A 27,844-nucleotide genomic window follows, 5' to 3' on the forward strand; every position below is an offset into this window, starting at 1 on the left:
AGTATGTAAGCTTTTGTTTAAACTCCCATCTTCCATGCTGAGAGTTGAATTGGAAACTTTTGTGTAGGAAGAACTTCTCTTCCCTCAGCCCCCTTTCACACCTTTAGAAGCTAGTTTATTTTAAGTAAAATATCCCTCCCCCCCACTACTATCTATTTTTGTGGGCTCTTTTTCTATCTGATCAGACAAGTTTTTTTTTGCTGAAGCCTTCATTGTATTACTTAGTGTCTTGTATTGGGCTATTGTCTGTGTGGTTGCTGGCTAGAGTCCTGAAAATGCAGATGTCTGACAGGGCCTCATCTTAGGTGGATGCTTGAGTAGTTCTGTAACAGTATGGTTCTTGTCAGAAGAAAAGAGCAGGATGCTAGTAATTAACTTAAACTATAAAATGCGAGACAATTACTTTTACCTAATTAGCTTTTATATCTACAGGTGACATACTTCTAATGTGAATTTTAGATACTGTTTCGGAGAACATACCTACTGACTCACTGAAATGAAAAAGCTGCTTGTTCAGTCAGTTTATGCATGCCTTTGCAGCATAGGGGATGCTGATTTCACCAGTAGCCATAGGCCCAAAGTAGAGTATCTCAGAACTTTGTCAATTAACCTGGTGTTCATATTACTAGCTTTGAGAGAGACTTTCATAGCATTTGCCTATGAAGTCAATCTCCTGTATTTTTCAGAGACTGTCTACAAGTTACTCTTAATAAAACTGATGCCATATTTCTTGAAATCTCCCCAAATACGCTACTATAAAATCTATGTTTCTCTCTAAATCTTTTTAGAAGTCGCTGGAGTTCAGGGGTTGGTGGAAGTGGAGGAGGATCTTCTGGTAGATCATCTGCTGGAGCTCGAGATTCTCGAAGGCAGACCAGAGTTATACGCACAGGACGAGATAGAGGATCTGGACTGCTGGGGAGTCAACCGCAACCAGTGATTCCAGCATCAGTCATTCCAGAGGAACTCATTTCACAGGTACGTGAGCTAGAAGCTTCTTGTTTTCAAACATATGGACAGGAAAGTGCTTTAATAGTACTGCATTTTCTCCAAGGAATAATGGTGTACATTTGAAAAGATGGACTTCTTCCAGTTGAATTGCTTTTATTCTGAAATGCATAATGTGAATGACAGGCTACTCTTAGATATTGGAATTCTTGTTTCCCAGACTTCCAATGAGGCGAGGTGTATGTTCACTCTTGATGAGAAATGCAGCATGTTTTCATTTGCAGATAAAAGATGTAGTGAGAAGGTCAAGTATTTGAGAATCGTACCAAGCATGTAGATGATAAAGTTAAGTTTCTTAAGGGAGTGTAAGGAAGGAGGAGCAGATTGGCTTTTTTTTTTTTCCTTGTTGGATAAAAGGAGATACCCATTTTAGATTGAAATGAAGGACACTAAACATAATTAATCTGTTAAAAATACTAAAGCATTTTCTTCATGGACACCTCCACTTAATTTTTTAGTTAAATGTAACATGATTTTCAGGTTCTGCTTTTACCTCTTAATGCGCTAAAGCCTGGATAAACTGATAGACTTCATGTTGTGTGATATGTGATGCAGTAGTTTGTTGAAACAACATTTTTCTCTCTTTTTCAAGGAAAATGTAACGAATGTATTTTAATTCTTAGTTCAAACCAACTTGCTAGCCTACATGTAGAATACAGACACTAGTTACTAGGCTGAAGATAATCCTCTCACGTGCTTTGAGTGGCCTATAGCATAGCTGGCACGAGATAGGAGTTAGCAGCCTTGGTATCTACAGATACACCAGTAGCAGAGTGGCTTCCTGTCTCTCTTTGAATTCCGAACTTAGTAAAAGCCAGGAGATTTTCACAGAAAGTTTCTTTTGTGTTTGCAGTTTTCTAATAAAAACTTAAATGTTGCAGAAACCACTGAAGGTGAGCCTTTAGAAACAGGATAATGAGAAAAACAGGGGAAATGGCTACCTCTTTAAGGACAGTGGAAAGAGAAACCAGTGTCAAAAAGACAGGGTTGGAGGTCTAGTTTTGGAATAACAGTTGATGGCAGAACTCTGACATATTTAAACACTTCTATAGAAACAATAAGCAAAATCCATTTTTGAGAATATTCTGTTTACCTACTGCATTGAACATTTCAGGAAGTAGATTCTAAGGTGACCCATAAGGAAGTTCAGCACCAAAGTCAGAGTCCAGTGAGCCTAAATTGAACTGAGAGGAAGTTAAATATCCAGTATGAGATACTGAGAAAATTCAACGTGAGCCTTTGTGTGTATGCTCTCTGACCTCTGGAGAATTGATAGTAGCTCTCTTGGTTTTATTAGACTTCCTTTAGAGTTAAGTATCCTTATATTAGGAATGGTGTTTGGTGAGCTGAAAATGACTAGTGATCTATTCTGCTTTGACAGGCACAAGTTGTTTTACAAGGAAAGTCCAGAAGTATTATCATTCGGGAACTCCAGCGAACAAATCTTGATGTAAACCTTGCTGTAAATAACTTGTTGAGTCGTGATGATGAAGATGGAGATGATGGGGATGACACAGCAAGTGAATCATATCTTCCTGGAGGTTTGTATCCTGCAAATTTTGATAAGGAAATGTCAATGTGTTCTTATTTTCCTGTATTTAAACACAGCGTGCTCTGTGCCATGCAAGGTGTGCAGCGAAGACTTCTTAATTATAGGAGCAAAGTCTAAAGATGCAGAAAACAAAAGATACACTGGGATGTTTTGAGGTATTAGGTTAGGCATTAATAACTGTTCATTCTGTGGGCGGCATGAAATTGAATTTAGTTATTTTTTTAGGATCCCAGGCTTTGTAACATCAGCATTACTGACGTCTGTATTTTGCTTCTCAGTGAGTTGCTGAGACTGCTGTGTGGCTTGCTCATAGAAGCTAATTCTGAAACCTTCCAGTCACTTGCATGTTTGTTGTTTTTTTGTTTTTTTTTTTTACCACTAACATATATTCTTAAGATATAGCAGTTTTTAGAGAAAAAGTTAGGCTGCTTTTTTTTTTTTTATACCAAAATTTAAGTTAGGGCAAAACAGTTTACAGTTACAGTTAAACTAAGAATTTATTCTTTGTCTCAAGAACCCTGTATAAATGCTGGAGTATTCTGTCAATGCAGGTATAATGTTGTAATCAAAGTCCTGTTGTTCTCAGAATATTGTTTGCCCCATGTAATCGATTTTTAGGGAAGACTTTGAGTCTTCTTTTGCATTGGCCAAATAATTTAGGTAATCTGACTCTTTTCTTGTTGAGTAAACATATTTGAAAACACAGCAGCCAAATCTAATGTTTGTATTAGATGCACTGCATGATAAGAACACATCTAAACTCTGACTACATACTAGTTTTTCTTTTTGTGTGTCAAAATGACATTTTGGTATTTCTCTAATAGATATTTTTTCTGCTCATCTGGTTCACCAGGAAGGTTCATGGGCTTCCTCCATCTTTATCTTGTCAATCACATGATTAGACAAAGGTTTTTTGTTCTGCAGCAAAGGCTTTGTAATTCATTTGTCTCTTGGCTTTAGTTGCATCAGTCAAGCTTCTTTGTTTTGCTGTAGGATCAAGAATCCTCTGGTGAAAAATCCTTAATATGAGTCTTGGTTTTAGAGATCAGTTTTAGAGCATTAGATGCATTGGAGGAATTAAATTCTCTCAACTCTTTGCATGTATTCAAAGCAGGAGTTCTTACTCTAAGCATACCAGAGCGTGTTCCTACAGAGCTTGCCTTCAGAAGACAATTCAGTGTTAGTCATTCACAGTGAAAGTTCCTTTTAACTGTACTAACCAGCTTCCTTACAGCATTAACTGTTCTCTTAATACCTCTTGGGATCATAGGAATCAGTTAATAGGGACTGTCTGACAACCTGTGGCTAGTAGCTTTTATTAGAAGGTTCCGGCACTGCACTCTGTCTCTTGTATTTGAGATGATAGCTTGAACCAATACGCAGACTTTCACTGTCTTCAGTAAACAACTTCGTCCTTGGCTTTATTTAGAAGGCTTCTCACCTGTTTAGGCTGATCTTTCCTACAGGAGATCACAACCTACTATTTTTCCCGTTTACCCACAGAGGAACTGGGCTATCTTTTCTCCAGTTTTTGTGGGAAAAGGGGTAGAAATGACAACTGAAATGAAACTTGACATGTCTTAGCCCCAGTCTGTCTGCAAAGATGTAATTCACAGTTTGTAGAATGTGCTTTGCCTTCTGTGTCTGTCTTAACTTATTTGACTTTACAGGCAAAAATAACTAAGCTTGTTGTGCAGAAACGGATTCACTTCATAACTGAATGTGATCAAAACATTTGGAGAAGTCTAGCTGAATACTGATCAGTGCTGTCATGACTCTACTGTTGGTATATTAAATAGTACAGATTACCAACCCTTACTTGTATCACATAATCATGCAGGCTAGATTTCAGGAGAACTTGATAGCTGGAGCTCTATGGAAAAATTAACGATATTCTGACCTTCAGAACTACACAGAGCCAGTTTTTAAGTCTTTTGCTCCAGAAACTTTGTGTTCTTCTTATTTGCACTTATCTTGCCTCTGGATTTTCTTTGGGACCTGAAACATCAGAGTTCATAGAAGGAAGCTGTAGATACCCAGTAACTGCTACACACATTCTATTTTTAGTCAGGTATTTATACATGATTCTGAAAGATAATGAACTTCTACTTTTTATGATGCCAAATTTTACTTTAAAGTGTTTTGGTTTTGTTCCTATCAAATAAAAAAAAAAAAAAGACAAGGCTGTTTTTGCCTCAGGACTTTCTGAGGCTCTTGCATTTTGATTGAAAGGGTATGCTGCTTTTTGCTTTCTCCCTCCTGCATGTCTGGTGCTTTGCTTAGATCAGACTCTTCAATTTAGGTGTTACTCCTCTAAACTTTTGAAGACAGATTTTTTTTTTAAACATTAGAAATAACTTGCACTTGATTTAAAATAAAAAGAAACAAAAGGAAAAAATGCTGAGATTCTTTCCAGGCACTGGAAATGTGAAATGTGTAAGTTGTTGTTTAATACATCATAATTTCATGAATATATCAGTTGTGATATAAATCCAGTTAGTATTGTAAGGGTTATGCATCTGAATTATTTAAGGGAAGTAAAGATATATCTGAATTCTTCCAGAATTCTTCAAAAATGTCTTAAGTGAAGAGCAGTACTTACTTTTCTGTACAGATTACCTTCAATAAGTTCTCTTAGAAATTTATTTATAGAGCCTTGTGTACTTTGACATTTCTAATCTAGCCCTGTTTCTTTATGATGATTCAGTGAAAGGAATGTGGGTTCATTTGATGCATAACAAATACATGAGGAAAAAAATGAGTAAAAACTACATAGAACAAAATAATTCAGTGTAGAAAAGACTCAGAGGTGTCTAGATTAATATTCCAGCCCATACCAGGTTGTTAGAGTATTCTTCCAGGCTTTGTCCTGTTAGTACTCTCTGGTTCTATAGAATTGAAAACACTCGGTTGTTTGTATAGTTCATGTGTGCATGTTTGCTCAGTAACGCCTTTGTATAGCGGGTTCCCACTACAGGGACTTGAGGAACAGTTTTGGTAGTATCCAGACTAGTTTGAATTTCAGAATCTGAGATGAGTTTGTTCTAAAAAGGGAAAAATCCGTGTTTTTGTTTTTTGGTAAGGATAGAGATTGGCTTGTGTCAGCAATATTTACTGTAGTGAGGAAGGGTGGGAACCAGAGTGTATGTAGAGATCAGTTTAAAACCTGGGTGTTCAGTGGGTTTCCTTCAGGGAAGACAATTAGGTGCGTGTTTGTTGTGGTTTTCTTAGTGTATTTTTTTTTCCCTCTTGGGTTTGAAGATGAACTTCAGTTGGGTAATGTTTTGAATAAGTATCTCTTATCAAGAAATTAAGTCTGGAGTTCTGCTGAAGTCTGGTTTCCTAGGAAACCAAAATACATGTTTTTGTCTTACACTGTCACAGGCTTGCCAATTTTATCTCTGCTTCTTTCAAGTTTGGATTGTGAAGACATCGAATTCTTGTATTTTTCATAAAAACATGCAGCTGAGGAAAGGGGAGACACCTTATGATTGCCCCCTTGATGGAAAACGTTTAAACGTGAGCTCAGTTTGAGGTTGGAATTGATCCAGGCAATGCCTTCAATTAATGAATCCATAGAAAACAGTTCTAGTGCTACCCATGGAGCTATTGGAAAATTATAATAAAAAAATAATAATTGAATACAGTTTACGTGTATATTGAACCAGTCTGCTCCTCCTCCCCCCCCCCCTTTTAAAATGTCCTCTGCCCCATCTCTCTTTTTCCTCCTAATTTTCAATGGTATTTACTAGGTCATAGGTGCTTTCTCACCTAAATATATTGCTCAGAATCATCACATCTAAATCAGTATTTGAGGGGGTTGATACTGGTCTACCACTGCAATAAGAAACAAAAGATACCATTTCATGGGCTTTTCCTGAAGAGCAGAAAAATAAAGTCATAGAAAATGTTTTTTCCCTTTTTTTTTTCCCCCACCTGGATTCTTTAACTGGATGTAGCCTTGCAGTATCTGTGTTTTCACAGAACTAAAAAATTCCAGTGATCTTTGAAGGGGAGTGGATTTGGCTCCTATTCCTACTGGTTTTAGCACCTTTGTTTGCTGGTATAGAGGATGGAAGAAGGGGGATCTCTTACAGAAATATTGGAAGAAAAATAAAATCTGATATGAAGCTGAAAGAAGAGGGTAAGAAAAGGCTTCATTTCCTCACTTGTCTTAATGCACATGTAGCCAAAAATGCATAGTTTCGGTTCTTAGGTCTTATGGTTTGAATTCTTACTTTCCTGTTTGGAAATACAGCTAACCTCAAGATACCTAAAATGCTGGAAGGTATGTGTGTTTGATGAGTTAGTGCATGTTTTCTTTCAGGATAATTTCTAGTTTAGCTTAGTTTAAAGGACATTGTCCATTTTGAATGAGGCTAGTGATTTTTTTTTCCCATGCTGGTCAATTCTGTTCCTAAAAGAGATCAAAATTCTTCCAATTTCTGGCTGAATAATGACCAAAAAATGAGAAAGTTGCTAGACTGCACAGAGGTGGAGCTTACCTGGGAAGAAATGGGAATGGTGAATGTGATCATCAGGATAAATGTTTGCTGTGTTTCCAGCTCCTGAACTATGGTAATTAAAAGCTGATATTTAAGGTGAGGTGTTCTGTTGCGTTATTGTTGTGGAAAACCAGTGGAAAACTGATCAAATGTGCAACAGGGTAAGGCCACCCTGAGAGATCTTAAGTATTTTGGTAAGGCAGAGCCTGCTTGCCAAACAAGATTTATTTTTTTTTTAAAGTAGGTTTTCTGACCTAGTCAAGGTCAAGGATCATGTTCTAAAACAGTGTGTGGACCATGCAGTTCCACACTGTGCTTTTAGAAGCACAGACTATATACTCCAGTGGGTTATTTATTGCAAAAATAGCTCTCACAGGTCTTGCTTTGAAGTCCACAGAGCTCACTATTTGTAGTGCTGTTCTTAGGTGAAACCCTTTCTTCTGGAGACAGTTGTTGATGGCTGGTTTGTCTTAAATTCCTAAACTCCAGAAAATGTAAGGATGACTGTTGTGATTTGCTGGGATGTGAATGGCTCTCACTTTTAGTGTCAATAAATGGAACTGTTAAGTGAATTACTGCTGGCTGTGAGAGAGGACTTAGTTTCTTTTCAGTTTTGGGATACCCTCTTGTTTGTTATTTCTTTTTCCCCACTTTGTTTCAGACACTGAGGAAAAAGTCCCATAATAACCAGCCTTTAAGGTTAAGAATGCTTTTACTTAATTTATTGAAACCTTGATTTCTAGTCACTATTTTGTTTTATATTTATTATGAGGTTGAGGCTGAGAACTACATGTGTTGAAGATATTCCTTGTGTGCTTTCTGAGGGAAATTGGGGTATGGCCTTCTGTTAGTGTCATGAGTGGTTTAAGCAAAGTGCTTTAAGTGCTTCTGCTTCCCAGAGAAGCTCTCTAGACCTTCCCTTGTGTGGCAGCCTGGAAACTTAATTTTGGGAGCCTGATTAAATTTTCAGTCAAATTTGTGTGGACTTTCAGAACAGGCACAGCTGTCTCCTGAAGCAGCAGCACGTGTGCTGACGGTGGTGCTGCGTGTGGTAACGTAGCACCTTCGTGGTGCTGTCTGACTGCCCGCTTAACTAGGCCTGAAGATTTCGGCTGCTGAAAGGGGCGGTTCTCTTCCCACCTGGCTTCCATATCCTATGAAGAATTATTTCAAGGCAAGCCCTGAAACGGCTGGTTGAGATTTGGATATCCCACCTTGGCCCGAGGAGGGGACTTGCCACAGTGATGAGGGATGGAAATAGGACTGTCACTTCTGTAGCAGGGAGGTGCCAGTCTGGTTTAGCTGTCTTGTCAGTCAGTGTTTCTGGGCTTTACTAATTTTCAGTAGACTCTTTTGTGGGTGGATAGTAGCTATAGTTTAGTAAACCATAGGAAATGGATAGTTCAGTGATGATCACTACTTCAGAGAAATTCAGGTTTTCTGAAATAGTAGCTTAGGTGGTCACGGTATGAGTTCATCTTTCTGAGTTTAACTGTGTGGTATTAAAAATATATATATAATTTTAAAAAATGTTGCTTTCTTCCAGATAACCGTTTGTTGTTAATGTAGCTGCCATTTCAAGGTTTGTACTGAGAGCTGCAAGCTGCTAGCTTGGGAGTGAAGTATGGCACTCTGAAAGAAACTCTCTGTGGAGGAACTTGTAACCTTTGCCATCAAAGACATGGCTTTGTGAAGGCCAGCTTTCACCATCAGTTCTGTCCTTCCTTAATTCTAGGTCGTAATTCTAGGTCATCTTTGGAGTTCTATCTATGTGCATGAGTGTGCATCTGTGCTTATGTATCCATTGGGGTCAGATGTGTATCCACAGGGCTTTGCTCTTCCAAGAGAAAGGCTAAAGTCTGAATTTTTGGGTTACAGAAAAAAAAAATTGTTTTGGGTGAGACTTCTTTGGGAAGTGTGGTTAGAAGAGTGACGGAAAGCAGTTCTTGTAGGGAAACGGGTTTTGTGCACTAGTCTATACCATGCTTGATTGTACATGTGGGTGCATAGGAGGCACATGAGTTGGAACTGGTGAATCTGAAGAGCAGAAATTCAATTACTAGATAGGATTTCTTTTGTTGTTTTGATATTTATTTAGTTGATGGTCTCTCTAGCTGATGTTTTAAGTAGCTGATTATTCACTTAAGACCCTTGTCTCCTCTTATAGAGGATCTTATGTCTCTTCTGGATGCTGACATACATTCTGCTCACCCAAGTGTCATTATTGATGCTGATGCTATGTTTTCAGAAGATATTAGTTACTTTGGTTATCCATCCTTTCGGCGCTCATCACTTTCCAGGCTAGGCTCATCCAGAGGTAATTTTGCACCTTTTTTCTTTGTAATAAGTAGCTTGCTGTGCAAAAAGCTAGTGATAGTGCACACTGGTGGTTTAGTTTCTGATTTAATGCGAAAGTAGACTGTGATATGTTGTCAAATGTAGAGTAGACAAGTAGATTGTTGGTCATCAAAATTATTAATGAATTGGTGAATGTCAGCAGGTAAGTTCTGTGAGAACCTTGATAGTCACGTATTGTTAAAAATTGATTTGTCAATCATTGATGTTGCAAGATGTAAAATTTTTGCATGCTGAGTTTATTTTAAACTGTGTAGTGTAAATACCTACTAATACATATAATGCATTACAAATATGTAATTAGGCTCAAAAATCAGTAATGATTGTTGACATGCAGCATTCTTCATCTTTTTTTTTTTTTTTCTTGGTTCAGGTTACTCTTAATACACTGTTCTTCGCATTTCCCTAAGTATTACATGACAGAGGTTATATTTATGGAATGAGGAGAAATGTGTTTAAAGATCAAGGAGGGAGAAAAAATTAAATTTGATTTTTTTCAATTTGATTTTTTGAAGCATTTTTATAGCTGATTAGAGAGAATTATTAGCAGTTGATACCAAGAGCATGTTGAAGCGTTTTTGGTTTTGTTTTGTAAAGCATATTACATGTAAAAGATTTAGAACAGAACGTGCAGCAACTTCCTAGCTTTTTGAAGCTATTTTGCAAATACCTAGTGTATTTCAAAACTGTTAATCCAACCTCTGCTGTGATTTTTTGTTGTTGTTTAGTATAGTTTTGTTGCCTTTCATGAATCTGTTCTAGTATATTAATTGCTGAACATGTAAGTTCCTGTCACAAAGCTACTAGTTGGGGTCAGTGTGGTGATTGCTAGAAGATAAGTACAGTAATTTATGAAGTATATCTGTAAGACAAGCTGTTACGTTTGGCTTATGTAAAAACTTTGCCAATTTTCTAATACAGCAAAAGACCCAAGACTTGGTGTAATTTATTGAAACTGATAAAGTAACGTGGTCATCTCATACATGTAATTCCAGTTGACATTTGTGAGCATAAGTGAAGTACTTAATAGGTTAAATGCATTATGTGCATGTACAAATATTCAGCATCTGACATAACTCCTTCTAAATTCCTCCTTTTTTTTCCTTTCCTAAGGTTATTCTATATAAGACGTTACCACGAATTTTATAATCCTTATTTTCCATGCATAGTTGACTCTTGGAAAGTTAGTTTGATTACCTGATTTAAAAAATTTATCTGCATGAGCGAACTGCAGAGTACTGGCTTTAGACAGTTTGTAGGCCAATTGGAGGGGAAGCATTTTGGTAAGGAACATTTTCCTACAAGGATCCTTTTTAAAAACTTGTCTGACTCTTGAAAAGTTTTCATTTGATCTACTCAAAACAGATGCACTTTAATTTACTAAATCCAGTCCTACAGGATACTGCTTTAAACACAAGGGGTTGGATTATCAAACTTGTGTACAAAAGCTTTTTTAATGCTTGCTTTCTTTTAACTTTTTCAAATTACTGTTTTTTTGGGGAAAGTTATTATAAAACTCTCTAATAAATACTCTTTTTTGGTTTGCATAAATATCTAACAGATGGTATAGACCTAGATTTTTTTTTGTTACCTCATTGATTAAAAACAGTACTACAAAACTCTATTTTGTACTGTAAAACATAAAATTTCTATGTTTACTCTATTTGGCCTCTCATGATGCAAGTGAAAATGCTGTAGCATTTTTGATGATGCACAAAACTATTTATTTATTTCTAGCTTATTTATTTTTATATTTAGTAATTCTAAAGTACACGTGCTTGAAAGGGTTAATATTTTGAATGTTGCATGTCAGGACTTTTTTATTTTTAATCTTTGTGAGTAGATTTAACTGCTGTTAGTTGCATCCTGAAGGGTCTTTACTAGAGAGTGGCTTACTTTTATCCCACTGGTGTGACCCAATTGCATACCAGTTCTCCTTCTTCCCTTAGAGAGAGACTCTGAGCTGTTGCGTGAACGTGAGTCCGTTTTACGTTTGCGTGAACGAAGGTGGCTTGATGGAGCCTCATTTGATAATGAAAGAGGCTCTACAAGTAAGGAAGGGGAACCAAACCTGGACAAGAAGAATACACCTGTTCAAAGCCCTGTTTCTCTAGGAGAAGACTTGCAGTGGTGGCCGGATAAGGTACTGAAATTTTCTGCCTCTTTTATTTGCATGCTGTGCGATAAATCTGTTGTTGTTTTGTTTTTCCAATTAAATACTCCGTTTCCTTGTTGAATAGCTCCTCTTAGTTTGTGAGAGATAATATAATAAAGCATATTTGTTACCCACTTATGAAAATTGTAACTAAATATTTACAGCCTCATAGTTAAGACATTAATAACAGAAGCATTAATTTCCTTTTCCACATGTTTTGAATACACTGCTGTAGTTCATAAAGTTTTTTTTCTTCTTTTCATACGTAGGTGTTCAAAGAATTTAACAGGCAAAAGGAAACTCATAAAACAGTTTATTCAATTTATTGCTTTATTTTCCTGTCTCTATTTTTTTCCTTTCAGACTCAATATAGATAGAGAGCTTGAAGAGGGAGGTGAATTTAGAAGCTTATTTCTGCTTACAGCAGCTCACTTTTAATCCCTGTCATCTTTATTCTGGCATTCAAACTGAAAAATGTAGATACCTTAAAAAGAATGTTTATCAAGTAGTTCTTCTCCCAACTAGACCTCATGTGTTTAAGGTGTGATTTTATTTTAGTTTTTTAATTGGCCAGTATCTTTGAGTTTCTTAGCCACTGAAAAATGACAGCTTTTATTCCTCTTGCTTTGTCATAATGGTAGAATGGTAGGCCATCTAGCTTGGGTAGAGAGAGATTCCTGGGTTTTTAGCATAAAAAAGTAAATTTAGTCTACGTTTGGAATACTAAATTGTTTTTTTATGTCCACTGCTGTGTTTTGATGGTGTTATTATCATTGTTGTTACTGTTTTGTTTTTTGCTACTTCAGATCGTTTTTCCTGTTAAGCCCATTCAACATGTTAGCAGTAATAACTTATGGAATTAGGTGTTAGGTATTTTTGTTTGTTTCTCCACCCTGATGTGGTTTTTTGCTTCTCTGTAGACTCAGCAGATTGTGCCCTAGGATAATTATTGCAGTCTTTTATTGGACATCTTTTATGAAATTAACTTGCTGCGATGTTTTGCATGCTTGCTCAGTTCAGATATACTGGCATTCTTCCACAAGACATCTTTGCATATGCACTCCTGTAAACCCTAACTTCCAGTTAAATGGAGGAGTCTTACTAGAAGGAAGGGCCTTTCATCTTTATCTAGAATTAGCTATACTTTTTACTCTGTCCCTCAGTTGAACATTCATAACCAATTGTTCTACGTCTTTCTTGCTATAGCCCCACTTTTAAGTTGTGCTGGGGGTATGTTCCGACAGAAATTCTTCAAGATAAATCATGAGGGAGATGATTTAGCTGAAGTGCCAGCTCAGATGTTTCTTCCAATTTGAGAACTGGAGATGAGATCTGGAGATATCAATGAAAGTTGGAAGTTAAGAGTAAGTTAGGGGAGAGACTCGAGTACATGAAGAATTTCTACAAAATAACCAGTCTTGTTTGCAAGATTTTTCCTTCATATTTCATTACTTCCACGTTTAGCACATGAAATGTAGTAATCCATGATGAGGATGGGGAACTGCAGTTTAGGGGACGTAGAGCACCAACCTGAAAGCAATGGACGAAACTCTTGGAGTACTGCTGGTGTTCCCAACATTATCCACTTCACCCACATCTGATACTAATGATGTGCAACATTGCAGAGTTTTTTCCACTACATAAGTGAAATCAGCTCCAAGAATTCAACTCAATAAATTACTACTTCTAATAGTGCAAATCTTGTTGGTATTAGTAGTGTGTGCCACTTCCCAGTGAAAACATTGTGTTTTACCTGGCAGAGCCAGTCTGTAGTGTGAGGAAGTACAGCTGTTTTCTCCTCCTAGACTGTAGTTAGGTACAAACTGAGCTTTATTTAGCTTGTTCGAAGTACATATATTCTGTTTAGCTATTGACATGCAAAGGTTTTTGTCAGCAATCTGAATCATCTTCAGACTATGTAATTCCTTTGGTCTGAACTCAGAGTTAAGCACATGAGACTCCAATTACAGATCTAAAGCTGTCATGCCATTTGTGCATCTTTGCACTGTTCGTCTTTTGAGTGATGTTCTAGAGGTGTATGTAGCCATGCTCCTGATTTTTAGGTCACAAGTGCTAATATTTTGATGGGAAAGAAAATTTATGGATGATGGGTCTCTTCTGAGCTGAATTAGTGGTATAAAGCTGTCTATAAAAAGTTTTATAAAACAAATTGACAATATAAAAAGTAGCAATGATACTGTTGGAGCAAAAATTAATTGGTTTCCATAATTTGAGGAATTAGGACAGATGACTTTGAAAGATTCCTTTATGCTGATGAAATATTTGAATCTCATTATGCTACAGTAGGTTCTTTTTCAGAATATGCAATATTTATGTGATAGCAATTGTTAATCATGACTCAGATTAGCATTTATGCTACTTTTGTGCTATGCTGGCAGATGCCTTCCAGAGCAATAAAATTCTCTTACAACTTAACTAATTTTAGGTTCTTTTATCGTGGTATGAAAGAATTGCTTGTGGTTTCTTCATTCTGCTGCATTCTATCTCTTCCTTCCCAAAGTTGAGCACTTTGAACTATTGATAAGAAACATATTAAATCTTCTGTTATTTCATACCTTTTGAAATCTGTGCTCCTATGCATGAAAATTGTGTTGTTTTTTTTCCATGTGTAAATCCAGATTATTAGTGGAAACAATTTGTTTCATTAAACTTCTGAAGCTGAAAGAAAAGCCCCTTAATTTAGGGGAAAGGTAAATGTACTGGATGGTGGGCTTTTTTTTTTTTTTTAACAGTGACACGAGTTCAGTTTCCCATCAGATGGCTAAAAGGCTTACATGTGGTATCTTCTGATCCAAGAGAGGCAATTAAATATGCTGATCTGGGAGATAACTATTCCAGATAACATGAGTTATCATGCACCTGTCTTTCAGATCTGAAGCTCTGGGAGACAATTTTATAGCATCTGATTTTACACTAGCAACTTCATTTCTTAAAAGCTATATTTTCCCTAAAGTGGAAGGGAATGTTTAGTTTCTACTGGTAAAGAAGTTGAGAAAAAACATGGTTGTCCTGTGGGTGCAATGGCTGAGGGTTGGTAAATGCCCATACAAATGTTTCTCAGTAAGCAGAAGTAAATATTTTGTGAAATTACCAAGTTCACGGGTCTGTAGTCTGAGATTCCTTTCAATGCGAGGGGAAACAGAAGCTTGGAAAAGAACGATTGTAACTGCTGAGCATTTGATGCAACATTGGTATGCAACCAAATGTGAGAGAAAAAAGGGCCTGTGAGATCCAGGTAGTGCACAGAATAAAGCTGTTGAGCTATGTGAGGTGGGATATTTCTACTGCTCAGTACGAGATGTGTTAAAATGTTAGAAAGAAGAGGAAAAAAATTGAAAGTAGTCCATAATTAGAAAATAATCCATAATTAGAAGCTTGTTTGGTGTGCTAGGTCTTAATGATGTATTAAAGTGATATCTAGCACACTGATTTTTTTTTTTTAATTTGGTTGTGTTTACAGTTGTTTGTTCCCATTTAGTAGTGGAAGAGGGAAATTGTTTAATCGATGAGGTAGAGAATTTGAAAATTAATGTCTGATTTAGTTGGAAGTTATCTTTTATGAGTTTACTTTGGAATGGAGTAATGGAATTATATTGCTTTATTGTTCAAAAAAATGAACACAATTATAGAAACTACTTAAATGTTGGAAGTTGAGATCTTCCCAAGTGTGTGAGCAGTGTGTTGTTCTTAAAATATTGTGGAAGCTTTTAATAAACCATCAGAGTTAATTGCCACATATATTTTTTGCTCAACTACAGGAAAACACTATGTAAGTACCCGCTTTTTCCTCCCTCACCCTAATAGCAGCAATACTGCATATTTTTGTTTGAGGCACTGCTGAGCTTTAGACAATCTGGAATACATTTTTCTCTACAGGTTCAGCATACGGTGGAACTCTGGAGAAAACAGTTACAAGAATTTTGTTATTTTTTTTATTTATATCTCTTACATTAAAATCTTGATATGCAGGTTATATAATTTCACTTTTTTAGACCTCCTATGTCTGTATTTATAGGATGGAACAAAGTTTATTTCTATTGGAGCCCTGTATTCAGAGCTTGTGGCAGTTAGCAGTAAAGGAGAACTGTATCAGTGGAAGTGGAGTGAATCAGAGCCTTACAGAAATGCACAGGTACTGTACATCTTTAAATCCTGCCTTTGGAATGTTTTCTATGCATTGAATATCTAAAATATTTTTTTATTGTTTCCAAAGAATCCTTCACTACATCATCCACGAGCCATGTTCTTGGGATTAACCAATGAAAAGATAGTGCTCCTCTCTGCAAATAGTATTAGAGCAACTGTTGCTACTGAAAATAACAAGGTATGAGCTGAGTGCCTGTTGCTGAATTTGACAAGCTGTTTTTTCCGCTTACTGGCAGTGTGTAGTAGAGAAGTTAATCCTTCAGCTTTAGTAGAATGTAAAGTTCAGTAGAAGTAAAATTTAGTTCAGTAGAAAGTGTTTCACTTGTTTGTTCATTCAGCTCTTTTGCAAAAAGAATCCAGCTGATATTTTGTAAAAATGTAAAAAATAAAAACAAAGTCAAAGCAAGAAAACCAAAAACCCAGTGAAACAACCAAACCCACTTGGATCTGGTAGATTTACTGTTGAAAAAGGCTATCTGAAGCATATCTGTTTTTACCTAGTTATTGGAAATGCTTGGCTTTTTGCTGTTGTAGTTAAAACCAATATGGGTTTTGGAACAGAGATGCTTGTTAATGTAATTACTGGAAAAACAGAGGGCATTGAAGCTTTCAGTACTGTAAGTTATTTCACCTAAACTTACTTTTATGCCCACTTTAGAGTGAACTTATAGTGAGAAGTATTATTGGTAAAGCATATGCACTTGTTTTATTTTATGATGCATACCTGCATTTTTTGTCACTTTTTTGTTTGGTACTGGAAATAGAGGGGAAAAAAAATCCTGCAAAGCTCTTCTCTAGGAAAGTAAAAGGTGCTGGTGGGTAACATCCCAAATGGGATCATTGCTACTTTTTTTTTTGGTCATTTCAAAACCAGTAAGTACTACGTTATTGGTACAAATCTCTCTTCATCTTTTTTTCTCCCTTGTGTTCTCTGTTCCTTTCTTCCCTTTTCCCTTAGGTTGCTACCTGGGTGGATGAAACTTTAAGCTCAGTAGCTTCTAAGTTAGAGCACACTGCACAGACATACTCGGAGCTTCAGGGAGAACGGATTGTTTCCTTACATTGTTGTGCTCTTTATACATGTGCCCAACTAGAGAACAACTTGTATTGGTGGTAAGTAAATACTATGTCTATGTATAAAAATACAGATCCATTGACTGTCTTAGTGTCCTTGGTTCTTAAAGTCTTTGCAAAACTGCTTGACTACAGTTCTGGGTTCTGAAACTCTGTGCTTGAGCTTAAATTCAGTTTTTAAAGTGTACATATTCTTTTTCCTTCGTGCTTAAAGCTTTTCAACCCAGTTATAAAATCTTTAAGGGAATAAGGTTATTTTTATTAGGAGACATATATAAATGCTTTAGTATTCAGATATATCAGTACTGTACAGTGTAAGAGAATAGCCTTCTTTATGCCTTTCAGGCATCTTTCAGACTATAAATGTGGAACAGGCTTACCCAGATAAGAAGTCCACATTCTCCTGTCAGGTTCTGTTAGAAATTGTAGTCTGTTAGTTTGTGGTCTGAATCCTAAGGAACAGATAAATAATACTGGATACGCCCTCCGGAGCTTGTTACTGAAATTATCTAACTCATAAACATTGCAAAATATAAAATGTTAAAGTATTCTAACAACTAAAAGATTTATGTTCAATAAATCCCTCAAAAATAACACTTGATTTTCTGTTAATCAGATGTAGACAGAAGCTTGTTACTACTGATGCACTTGGTTACAGTTGGCTCTGATACATTAGACAGGACTTCGGTCTTTGCAACAGTAGGAATGGATGTTTTTCATCTTTTACTTAATGTGAAGGAGGTTTCCAAACAAAAGCATCTAAACCTTTAACCCACCACGGCTAAACCATGAAGTGTTGAAATCTTGTAGCATCAAAATAATAAGCATGCTTAACTGTGTATGTAGGTGTTATTGTCAGATAAAATGAGTGGATCTAGTTACAAAACCAGTTGCAGGTTTTTGTTTTTCTTTGGTTTCTTTTTTTTTTTGCCTTGTAGCTGCTTAAATCTGCCATAAGAGTCTGAAGTCCATCAGCTGTGCCCCCAGAGAGGAGGAGAAGCTTTTAAAAAAAAGTAAAAAAGGCTTATCCTCTTTCCCAGTAACTGTGAATTCTTGAAGCTACCACTAGTCATAGAAAAGGTGTTGTCACGTTCAGAGGGAGCAACCCGCAACTTCTAAGTTGTGACTGGAGCATGCCATCTGAGATAGAGGTCTCAAAACGTTTTGGGCTAAAATGAAAGCCATTCAGCAGTGACATATGTTGTGCGCTTTGTCTTCCTCCTTCTCTAATAGATTTTCTGTTTTAGATGAATTTGGAAAGTGGTGATGAAGAGAAAAATGTCATTTATGCAGTTCTTTGGGAGAAGATGGCACAGAGGCTTGTATATTTAATCGTGACTTCATTAAGCAGAAGGAATAAATTGTTCAAAGCTTTAAACAAAGCATTTCTTTCACAGCCTTTATTAAAAGTATGTATTTTTCCACAGGGGTGTAGTTCCTTTCAGCCAAAGGAAGAAAATGCTAGAAAAGGCCAGAGCAAAAAATAAAAAGCCCAAGTCTAGTGCTGGTATCTCCTCCATGCCAAATATAACTGTTGGAACCCAGGCAAGTGTAACAGTCACAGGTGACATTTTTACAGTGTTGTACGATGAGCTTTCAGCCTGTTCTTAAAAAATAATCAGGTTCCGTTCCTGTTGTGCACCGAAGTTGTATGGTATTAAAATGGTATATTTTAATTTCATGACTGTGAAGTTGTGTCCTGTTAAAGTTATTTTTTTTACTAGTATGGTTATTGTTGCAAACATGGAGAAATGAGCTGTACACATACAAAGCATTTGTCTTTTAATTTACCCACCAATTTTGTATTTTGAGAGAATGAAATCTCAGTAATATTACGGCTCTCAATAGAGCATGTAGCTTTGTGGATGTTTTTGCACTTAAGTACCTATAAGATCAGGCCTCGGACTGATGTATGTGTGCAGCAGAATAGGCATTTGGTTTGAAGCCTTTGTCAAAAAGTTTAATAGCTGATACAGAGATGTAGGATTCTTTTTGTGGTTAGTGTTAGAATAAGTATGAGAGAAAACAGTTCTGTCCCAGGGAGCACATTTCTTTTGGTTCCCGATCCGTTCTAATCAATTCTGGGAGGAGTCTTTGTTTTTGGATGAATCCTTCCTTTTGCAGTTGAGCATCTAAATACTGTGTGTTGAACAGTTGCACTGCTAAAGCTGTTATTTTCAGCTGTGAATTGCACAATAGCCTCTTAAAAAAACGCTTAATACATCATGCTGACTTACGTTTTCTCACATGCTTCTGTAAGGTTTCTTTCCTTTTTTTTTTTTTTTGACTATGTACGTTACCAAGAAAATACATGCGTACATGGTTTCCCTCAGCATAGCCCTCTGTTCTCATAGAAATAAATACTTCTATCTGTAGGTGTGCTTAAGAAATAACCCCCTCTATCATGCTGGAGCTGTTGCTTTTTCAATCAATGCTGGAATTCCTAAAGTGGGCGTGTTAATGGAATCTGTTTGGAACATGAATGACAGCTGTCGATTTCAGCTTCGGTCACCAGAAAGTTTGAAAAACCTGGAGAAAGCTAGCAAAACGACAGAAGCAAAGTAAGTGAGAGGATGCGAACACACAAAGAGAACGTGTATTTGATATTCTTTAGAATTGTTGATTGATATGAATTTAAAAGAAGTCAGCTTCCAACTAAGGGTGTTTGTTTTCTGTAATATTTTATACATCTTCCTTAATATTATGAAACTTAATCCCTGATTAAGAATCGCAGCATCATTGTCAATGTTGGATGCATACCCTTGAAAGTTAGGATGTTAATTCCATGGTTGGAAGCTACTTAAATTAAAAAAAAAAAAAGTTGTTACTTCAGAAGATATAGAAAATGGCTAGTTTCTTGGATGCAGAGACACTTTTTGTCCATTGTCATAGAAAAACCCACATTCCTTCATTTTAAATAAAATTTGTATTTTAGACCTGAAAGCAAACAGGAACCAGTGAAAACCGAGATGGGTCCTCCACCATCCCCAGCTTCCACTTGCAGTGATGCATCTTCAATAGCCAGCAGCGCATCAATGCCATACAGTAAGTAATGTGTAGCTCATGGCAATGTAAAATGTTTGTCTAGATAAGCTCTTGTAAAAGGCAGGCCTAGAAAGATACTGTATTAATTTCAGAATCTGATGAAAAGTAAAAATCTCAGTCTTCTGGTGTGAGCCACAACATACATAAAAAGCTTTTATAATAGAATTTAGATAGTCAAATTTAAATGTGGTAGTATAAGTAGTGACTGCTTGATGCAAGGTGTACCTAAGCAAATATAACAGCTCTCAGAATCAAAAGCATCTTTCAAGAGGTGATCAACAGGAAGTCTGAAGATAGTTTCTTGTATGTTTAATTGGAACGTGATAGTTTGCTTACATCCCAAAAGTTGAATGTGTTTTTGAAAAAAGCCTTTTGAGGTTGAGGTGTTCTTACACAACTTGCCTTGCAGGTGAACTTCACTGCATAAAGCAGTAGTTGGTCATCTTTATTATAAAAAATTGCTAAAACCAGTCATTATTTACTGATATATAAAGCAGCTGGGAAGTTTTATTGCATAAGTTCTACTTTTTAAATACAACTAAACTTTTGAAGTACAACCGAAAAGGCTGTATTAGAATTTGTCACTGACCTCTTGTGCATCTGTTTTTTTTTTTTCCATTTAAACTTGCATATTATTAAAGGCTTAATTGCAATACCACCATTTGAAGGAATCTTTTCCTTTCTTCTACTTGTTCACATAATGCAGTTCTAAATGTTCACTTAAAGAATTGAGTTGCCTCATTCAGTGACCAAGAATCTTGTGTTGTATACCCAGATGTGCAGTACTGGCTCACAGAACTAGTAGAGGCGCATGCTACTGATGCCTTCTGTTCTGCAGTTCTTTCACCTTTAATTATTCATTCACTGACTATAACTTTGCGTGGGATTCTGAACTAGAGTTTGAAGTTAAGCCCATTGTTAGAAGTTCTCTGCTTCTTCCTTTAATTATGTTGATGGTATTAATTATACTATAGAAACTTCAGGAGATAAAGATTCTTATCAGTGTTAATTTAGATATGTTAGGTATTTAAATTTGTTCCCCAGTGTGTTTGAGTTTACTATGGTTAATGTTCAGATCATGTCTTTGCAGAAAATCTTATGGCCTAAATAGTTATTTTATGCCTAATTTGCTGCTACTCTAGATGTTTACCAAAAATCCATAGGCTAGTGGGCAAGCAGACTTCTTGCATGGATGATAGGAATCAGGGCTGAAAGAAGGGTCTTAACAGTTTCAGTCTTGTTACCTACTACATAAATACCTGAGCCCTGCTAAAACAATTTCTTGTAATTAATTTTCATTAAATGTCTTTAAAAAATATTTTTCTTTATCTAATATCCTTTATTAGCACTAATCTTTTTTGGGGGGAAAAGTAGTGGCATAGTGTTCTGTTAGGTAGTTCTGATTGTTGTAAATCCATTTTGATGTTAATCTCTAGTATTAATTTCTATACTTGAACACTGACACTTTTTTGGGGGGGGAGGGGCGCGGGTAAGAATACTTGGTGGTTTCTAAACAATGCATTTTGCTACTGATTAAATATTTAAAGTCTTTTTTTCATTAATTACTTTTTTTTTTGTCTCAGAGCGACGACGATCTACTCCTGCCCCAAAAGAGGAGGAGAAAGTGAATGAAGAGCAGTGGTCTTTGAGGGAGGTTGTATTTGTAGAAGATGTTAAAAATGTTCCTGTTGGCAAGGTTTGTATAAAATCCACTCTCCTACCATCCTTTTAAAATTATTTTAGATGAGCTAACTGTTAAAAAAAAAAAAAAAAGTGCTTTTCACTATTATATATGGTATACTGACAGTTTTGGGGATGCACGAGAGTTTGTGACTCATTGTATTCTAGTCAGAATGCTGCAGCTGTCTTACACGTCACTAGAGAAACTGGGAGAAAACAAATGTGCGGATTTTTATTGGCTAAAATATCTTGAAAGCGTGAAAGATGCTTTTTATCATCAGTCCCCTGTGAGGTAGAAAGTTTCTAACAGCTAGGTTTTTGTTGCTTTGTAGGGACTTTCTGCGTAGGAAGTATTGAGAAATTGGGGCCTAATAAGACTGCTGGCTTTTATCTAGTTTAATCAAGACTGAGAGCATAATGAAATCTTACTACTTATCAAAATTAAAATGTTTTTCTTCCCCTTGTCCTCTTCTGTTAGCTTTGTTTTCCTTTCGAGAAAATTATGTACTCAACTAGGAAACTCGAAGGGCCTTGATGTTTGGTGATAGCGTAAGATGTCTGTATATCAAGGAAAGCTATTTGGAAGGTTCTGATGAAAATGCATTGCAGCAACTCCTCCTTACAGAGGCTTACAATCTCAGAAATAACTGCAAGTGCAGGGCTGAAAAACTTCATTTCCTTGGGGGGCAGAGAAAGGCACATACATGAAGTGTCTCTGGATGGACTTGTCTGTGTCCTTCAGTCTTAACTGACTGAGTAGATAACTATCACTGAATATAAGGAATAGATAATAGATCCATAAAACACTTCTTTGTCACTGTGCACAGTCATCTTGAGGAATGAGCACTAAAAATTCGCAACAAAGACTTGAAAAGTTCTTGAATGTGGCAAAATAAAAAGCAATTCCCTATTTCCTGTATTACAAGAGCTAATAGGCACTTACTAAAGTCAGTGTAGATTTTTTTTTTTAGTTCAGTTGTTAGCTAATATTTGGAATTATTGCCACAAGAATAGTGTTTATTTCAAAAAAATGACAGGACAAATTAGTAAGAGAAGGGTCTATCCATGCTTTAAAAACCTAAAGCTGTCTTGCTGTTGCCAGTAGGTGGAAGGATATGTTAGGGAAATAGCAGTAGGAGTGTCTCCAGTCAGTTATGTTGATATCTGTTGCAGGTAGGATGCTGAAGTGGAGTGACTTCTGATCTGGTTCAGGATGCCTGTGGAGTCATTTGGAAATGCAAATTTTTAAGTGTTAGTAACTGTAGTTAAACAACAAAGCTAAAGACCAGGATATGTAGGATTTTAACACTGATTGTCAATCTTTTTTTTTCCTGACAAAGCTCTGGTTCATTTTGAAGCAAGTTAGCTTCAACTGTGTCTATCCAAAGCTTTTATTAAAACTGTAATATTTTCTGCTTGTAGGTGCTAAAAGTGGATGGTGCTTATGTTGCTGTAAAATTTCCAGGCACTTCCAGTAATGCAAACTGTCAAAGCAGTTCTAATTCAGATCCCGATCCTTCCTCTCTTCTCCAAGATTGCAGGCTGCTCAGAATAGATGAACTGCAGGTACAGCTTTGTGAAACACTGAGAAAAGTGTTTTGAAATGTCAGTACTGTGTGCTTTATTGTATCTTAAAATTTTATGACTCTTTTTAGGTTGTAAAAACTGGTGGAACTCCAAAAGTTCCTGACTGTTTTCAGAGGACACCTAAAAAGCTGTGTATTCCTGAAAAAACTGAAATTCTAGCAGTAAATGTAGATTCAAAAGGTAAGTGGAACTTAACCCATAAAGATATTCCATTATATCCTTTACTACCTGTCTCTCTTCCTCATGGAAAACTGACTTTCAAGCTAACGTAAATAGTTAAATAAACAGTGTTGATCTTAGTAAGTCCTTAAATCATAGAGGTTTGGCATTTTTACCGATTGCCATTAGTCTAAGGCATTAACATTTTATTCATATATCTTTGAAGGAGTTCATGCTGTTCTGAAAACTGGGAACTGGGTTCGCTACTGCATATTTGACCTTGCTACAGGAAAGGCTGAACAGGAAAACAATTTCCCTACTAGCAGCATTGCATTCCTGGGTCAGAATGAGAGAAGTGTTGCTATTTTTACAGCTGGACAGGTTTGTGGCTTTGCATCTTGGTCATTTATCCTCCCTGTTTTTCACTTTTATCAGCTTTAAATGGAATGATACTAATATTTTGGAGGGGTGGGTGGAAGAGCAGTCTAACTCACTGAAGCACTATTAATAATCTCATTCAAATTCTACCTTGAATCAAAAGTAAAAAGGGGAAAAAAAACAAGTAGTTCCTGTGTTACTGTAAACTGGCTAGCTAGCTGTGTTTTAGAAGTGAGACAGATGAAAATCCACTCTTGAGAACAAATGAAAGAGTTAGCAAAAAAAAAAAAAAGTTTGGTAACAAAATGGATATATTAAGGCTTTGTGCAACTCCCCTTTATTATCCGTTCTTAAATATCCTATTTTATCTGATTGTACAGTTGATTACACTGTGCAGGCATCCATGAGGAAGACCTAGGAAAAAAAATACCAAAGTCATTTCAGCGACTTTCATAAACAAAATATACTTTTTTGGGGATAGTTGAAGGATATATTTGTGGCAGAGAAATGGAATTTGTTTGTTGGATTTCAATATATTCACCTTTCTTTGGAGTATTTAAGTAATCTAAAAGTGTAAGTAATGTATGTTTCATTATGAATGTTTGTCATGAAGATGTATTTAATAGTATTTGCTATCTCAAACACACTTCAGGCATTTGAGAAAAGGAATCTGTTGTCTTATGCTGACACACTTGTAATTATTAGTGGTGGAAATGAGAATTTGGGGTAAACTCTCATTGTTGGGAGTTAAGCAAAAATGGACCTTTTAGGAATGGAAATGTTTATAAGTTGTGGAGATTTAATTTTAAAATATTTTCCCCCAACACAGGAATCTCCCATTATTCTTAGAGATGGAAATGGTACTATCTACCCAATGGCTAAAGACTGCATGGGTGGGATACGAGACCCTGACTGGCTTGACCTTCCACCTATCAGTAGTCTTGGAATGGGTGTTCATTCCCTAACAAATCTTCCTGCTAACTCGACCATCAAAAAGAAAGCTGCCATTATTATTATGGCCGTTGAGGTAATAGTTTCTATTATATATATATATTTATTTTTTTTCATTTGTTTTTATAAAATTATGCTTGAAGGGGCTTAGTGTTTAGATAGCAGCTTGTATTTTTTTGCTATGGAAACTAATTTCAGCAGCAGATTTGCATAGAATTATCAAAGCAAAACCAAATTGATGTAGTAAAGTGGAAGACCTATCGGTGGTACATGACTTCTGTATCAGGTTTTAATCAATGCATTTTTTTAAGCATAACTTCTAAAGCTCTTGTCTTCATGTGTGTACTATCAGTTTGAAACTTTTGTTTTATGAGTGCAGAGCTTTTCTGAGGGATCCAATTACTTTATTTTTCTTGTGAACACAGTACACTTTTAACATTTTTGTACCTTATATTTGGACCATAAATTAGAAACCTATGAGAATCCAGCGAAGATTTTTTTCACTTGAATTGCATGTAGAGACCTGTACTCATCTGTGGTGCTCTATGAGTAGTTTTGCTGTGAATTTATCTATCATGCTTGTATAAACCAATCAATGATTTGGTGATTTTTAGTTGGATCTGCTGTGTGCTATGCTGCCACCAGGAGGTATTGTGTACCTGTTAGATTGATTTCACAATGGAGCACTTAACCACTGTGGAAAAGCAAATTACACATGTAGTGAGCCTCCCAGACCTTGAGCAGCTTCTTGTCATTCACTTCTCCTCATGTTTATCACTTCTTTAAAACAAAATATATAAGAGCTAGTTAATGTAGACCCTTTATTTTTTCAATCATACCACTTTTCCCAAGTTAGATGAAATTAAAAGTAATTTATCTTAAGAACCCAGCTGTGAAGCCGAAGGCATACTTTTGGGAGTTTGATAGCTTCTGCTGCTTAAGCCTGTCTTTTCTTTTAACTCTTGTGCCTGACTGCATGCTGTTCTGAGTTTTTAGTAGTGCTGTAATTGAGATGATACGTATTCTCAGCAGTTCCTGCATTGACTTTCAAGAACATCCTAGGTTTAGATCATTCTATGAATTCCAGATATGGAAAACGGGAAGTACCTGCCAAATCTGTATGTCTACAGTTTTTGTACTTTGATTTAACTTAATTTATTCTTTTGAGTGCAGAAACAAACTCTAATGCAGCACATTCTGCGATGTGACTATGAGGCTTGCCGACAATACCTGATGAATCTTGAACAAGCAGTTGTTTTGGATCAGAATCCACAAGTGCTGCAGACGTTCCTTGGCCATAGATGTGATGGAAACCGCAATATTCTGCACGCTTGTGTGTCTGTGTGCTTTCCAACCAGCAACAAAGAAACAAAAGAGGAAGAGGGTGAGCTCAACAGTGTCGTGAAAATAATTGCACAGTAAACTTTAATGCGTTTTCCAGAGCACTGGAAAGAAAGCCTGCATTCTTCAGATATGAGTATCTTAAAATTTTGCACCTAAATTGTGTCCTAACCTGTCAAAGATGCTGAGGCAACACTTCTATTACTCTCATAAAGGTTTATAAGTATTCGGTAGCTGGGAGTACTGAAGTGCTTTTATTGATTGCAAAAGACAAACTTTTTGCATCCCCATATTCATTTTAAATGAAGACAAGTATTTTCCCCTTTGATATCACTAGTATCCCCATTATATCAGTAGTAAACATAATGAGAAACAATACTTGATATTTTTCAAGTGTTGTAGTGAACATTAACGACTCCAATTTTACTTGCAGTTGACATGTATTAAGAAATGTAAAAAAGGCTTTTTGTTAATATTAGTCACTGACACCATATAAAAATGTCTATTAAATCCCATTATGTAAAAAGTACGTTAACAGAACAACAAGGTTGCTAAGTCAAGCACTCAAAAAAATTTAGGAGATCCAGAATTAAGTTTACCCAGGTGCTGTACGTGGGTATGCGTTGTGAAATGGTCTTTAATTACACCCTCATACTATTTTTTCCACAGGACTACCTCATTCAGTGCACAAGATGGACGGTGCTCACCGAATGGGTAGCTATTCAATATTTCTTTTTATCCTCATCATTCAGTGTGTGGCCCCATTCCTTACTTACGCACACCATACAAACCCTGCACTGAATAATGAATGAACTTTCTTGTGAGATTTTTGTATGGTGCTGTCATTGAATTTTAGTCATTTATAAACCTTATTTGTTCTTCACATCCCTATTTATAACATGAAGCTAATGGTACAGATTCCTCATCTCTTGAAGGTGGTTTAGCTTGAAGTTTTTCTGCATTCAAAGCTGTTGACTTATTTTGAGGGTTCTGTTTGAGAAGTCTAGGGCTTAGTCCCATTTTTTTGAGTAGGTGTTATTTCATGACACTTCATTCCAGAGCTGGATTTAATAGTAATCTTAGTTGTTCTGTGGATGTTATTTATCTCTGTGAATCAGGCACCTTTTCTGTGTCCAAAAATGACTAAAAAATGTATCACTATCATCTATAAAAACTTGTTTAACAAAGTTCTCTGTGTTGGTAGATGTGACTGAAATAGGATCCAGTTCTCCATAGAGATGTCCCGTGGTGTTAAACACGAGACAGACCTTTCCCTTCTCCTTTCCAAGCTGTTACTGCCTTACTGCTTGCACCTTTCCAGTTTAGCAGCAAACAAGGCACAAACAGTTTGCTCATTGTACAACCTTCATCTATGGTGTGTCGTCCATCCTGTGCACTGATTGAGGCAGGGGTCTTGTTGAGGAAAAACAAAACAAACAAAACAAACCCCACCACCACCAAAAAACTATCTGTGTAACTGAAGACTTTTACTATAAGCACACAAGGAAGCTGAAATAAGGATGCATGGGCAAACTTAATCTGACTTTTCCTAATTTGAGTGCTTGTCTTTGCAACCTTGACATTCTGTCAGTAACTTCATTTGGATGTAATTTAACTTTCTGAAATCTGAAAAGAGTGTGAACCTGATGGACTTTAACACCCCTCTGCCTCTCTCTTTCTCTTCACAAATGTTGTTTTAAAAAAGGGATTCATGTCTTCATATTCAGATCACATTCACCTTCCACTGTACCTGCTAGAGTTTGATACTAGGACAATTTATTTTCTGTGTATCATCTGGAGGGCAGTGCTGACTAATGTTACTGTAAGTTACACAGCCATTTGTTGAACTGTAGAAGAAGATTGATTTAGGACCGAAGGCTTCAATTC

General features: G+C 36.3%; 1 protein-coding gene across 4 annotated transcripts in view; it reads left to right on the top strand.

Annotated features, from left to right (window-relative positions):
* The window catches only part of UBR5 (ubiquitin protein ligase E3 component n-recognin 5), a 77,132-nt gene that overhangs the window by 20,330 nt on the left and 28,958 nt on the right, over window positions 1-27,844 (top strand). For 2 of the 4 annotated variants that reach the window (XM_072034414.1, XM_072034415.1), the window contains exons 6-22: window positions 789-978; window positions 2,390-2,549; window positions 9,233-9,382; window positions 11,352-11,563; window positions 15,612-15,728; window positions 15,810-15,920; window positions 16,701-16,855; window positions 18,244-18,361; window positions 19,193-19,377; window positions 19,752-19,861; window positions 21,445-21,557; window positions 22,964-23,107; window positions 23,197-23,308; window positions 23,514-23,668; window positions 24,495-24,692; window positions 25,790-26,000; window positions 26,627-26,671. In XM_072034414.1, the coding sequence (XP_071890515.1) occupies window positions 789-978; window positions 2,390-2,549; window positions 9,233-9,382; window positions 11,352-11,563; window positions 15,612-15,728; window positions 15,810-15,920; window positions 16,701-16,855; window positions 18,244-18,361; window positions 19,193-19,377; window positions 19,752-19,861; window positions 21,445-21,557; window positions 22,964-23,107; window positions 23,197-23,308; window positions 23,514-23,668; window positions 24,495-24,692; window positions 25,790-26,000; window positions 26,627-26,671 (2,486 nt within the window). The remainder of the gene's footprint in view (window positions 1-788; window positions 979-2,389; window positions 2,550-9,232; window positions 9,383-11,351; window positions 11,564-15,611; window positions 15,729-15,809; window positions 15,921-16,700; window positions 16,856-18,243; window positions 18,362-19,192; window positions 19,378-19,751; window positions 19,862-21,444; window positions 21,558-22,963; window positions 23,108-23,196; window positions 23,309-23,513; window positions 23,669-24,494; window positions 24,693-25,789; window positions 26,001-26,626; window positions 26,672-27,844) is intronic. The other 2 variants (XM_027452555.3, XM_072034416.1) reach the window with 2 other exon arrangements.

The sequence above is a fragment of the Anas platyrhynchos genome, chromosome 2 (genome assembly GCF_047663525.1).
Source record: "Anas platyrhynchos isolate ZD024472 breed Pekin duck chromosome 2, IASCAAS_PekinDuck_T2T, whole genome shotgun sequence".
NCBI lineage: Eukaryota > Metazoa > Chordata > Aves > Anseriformes > Anatidae > Anas > Anas platyrhynchos.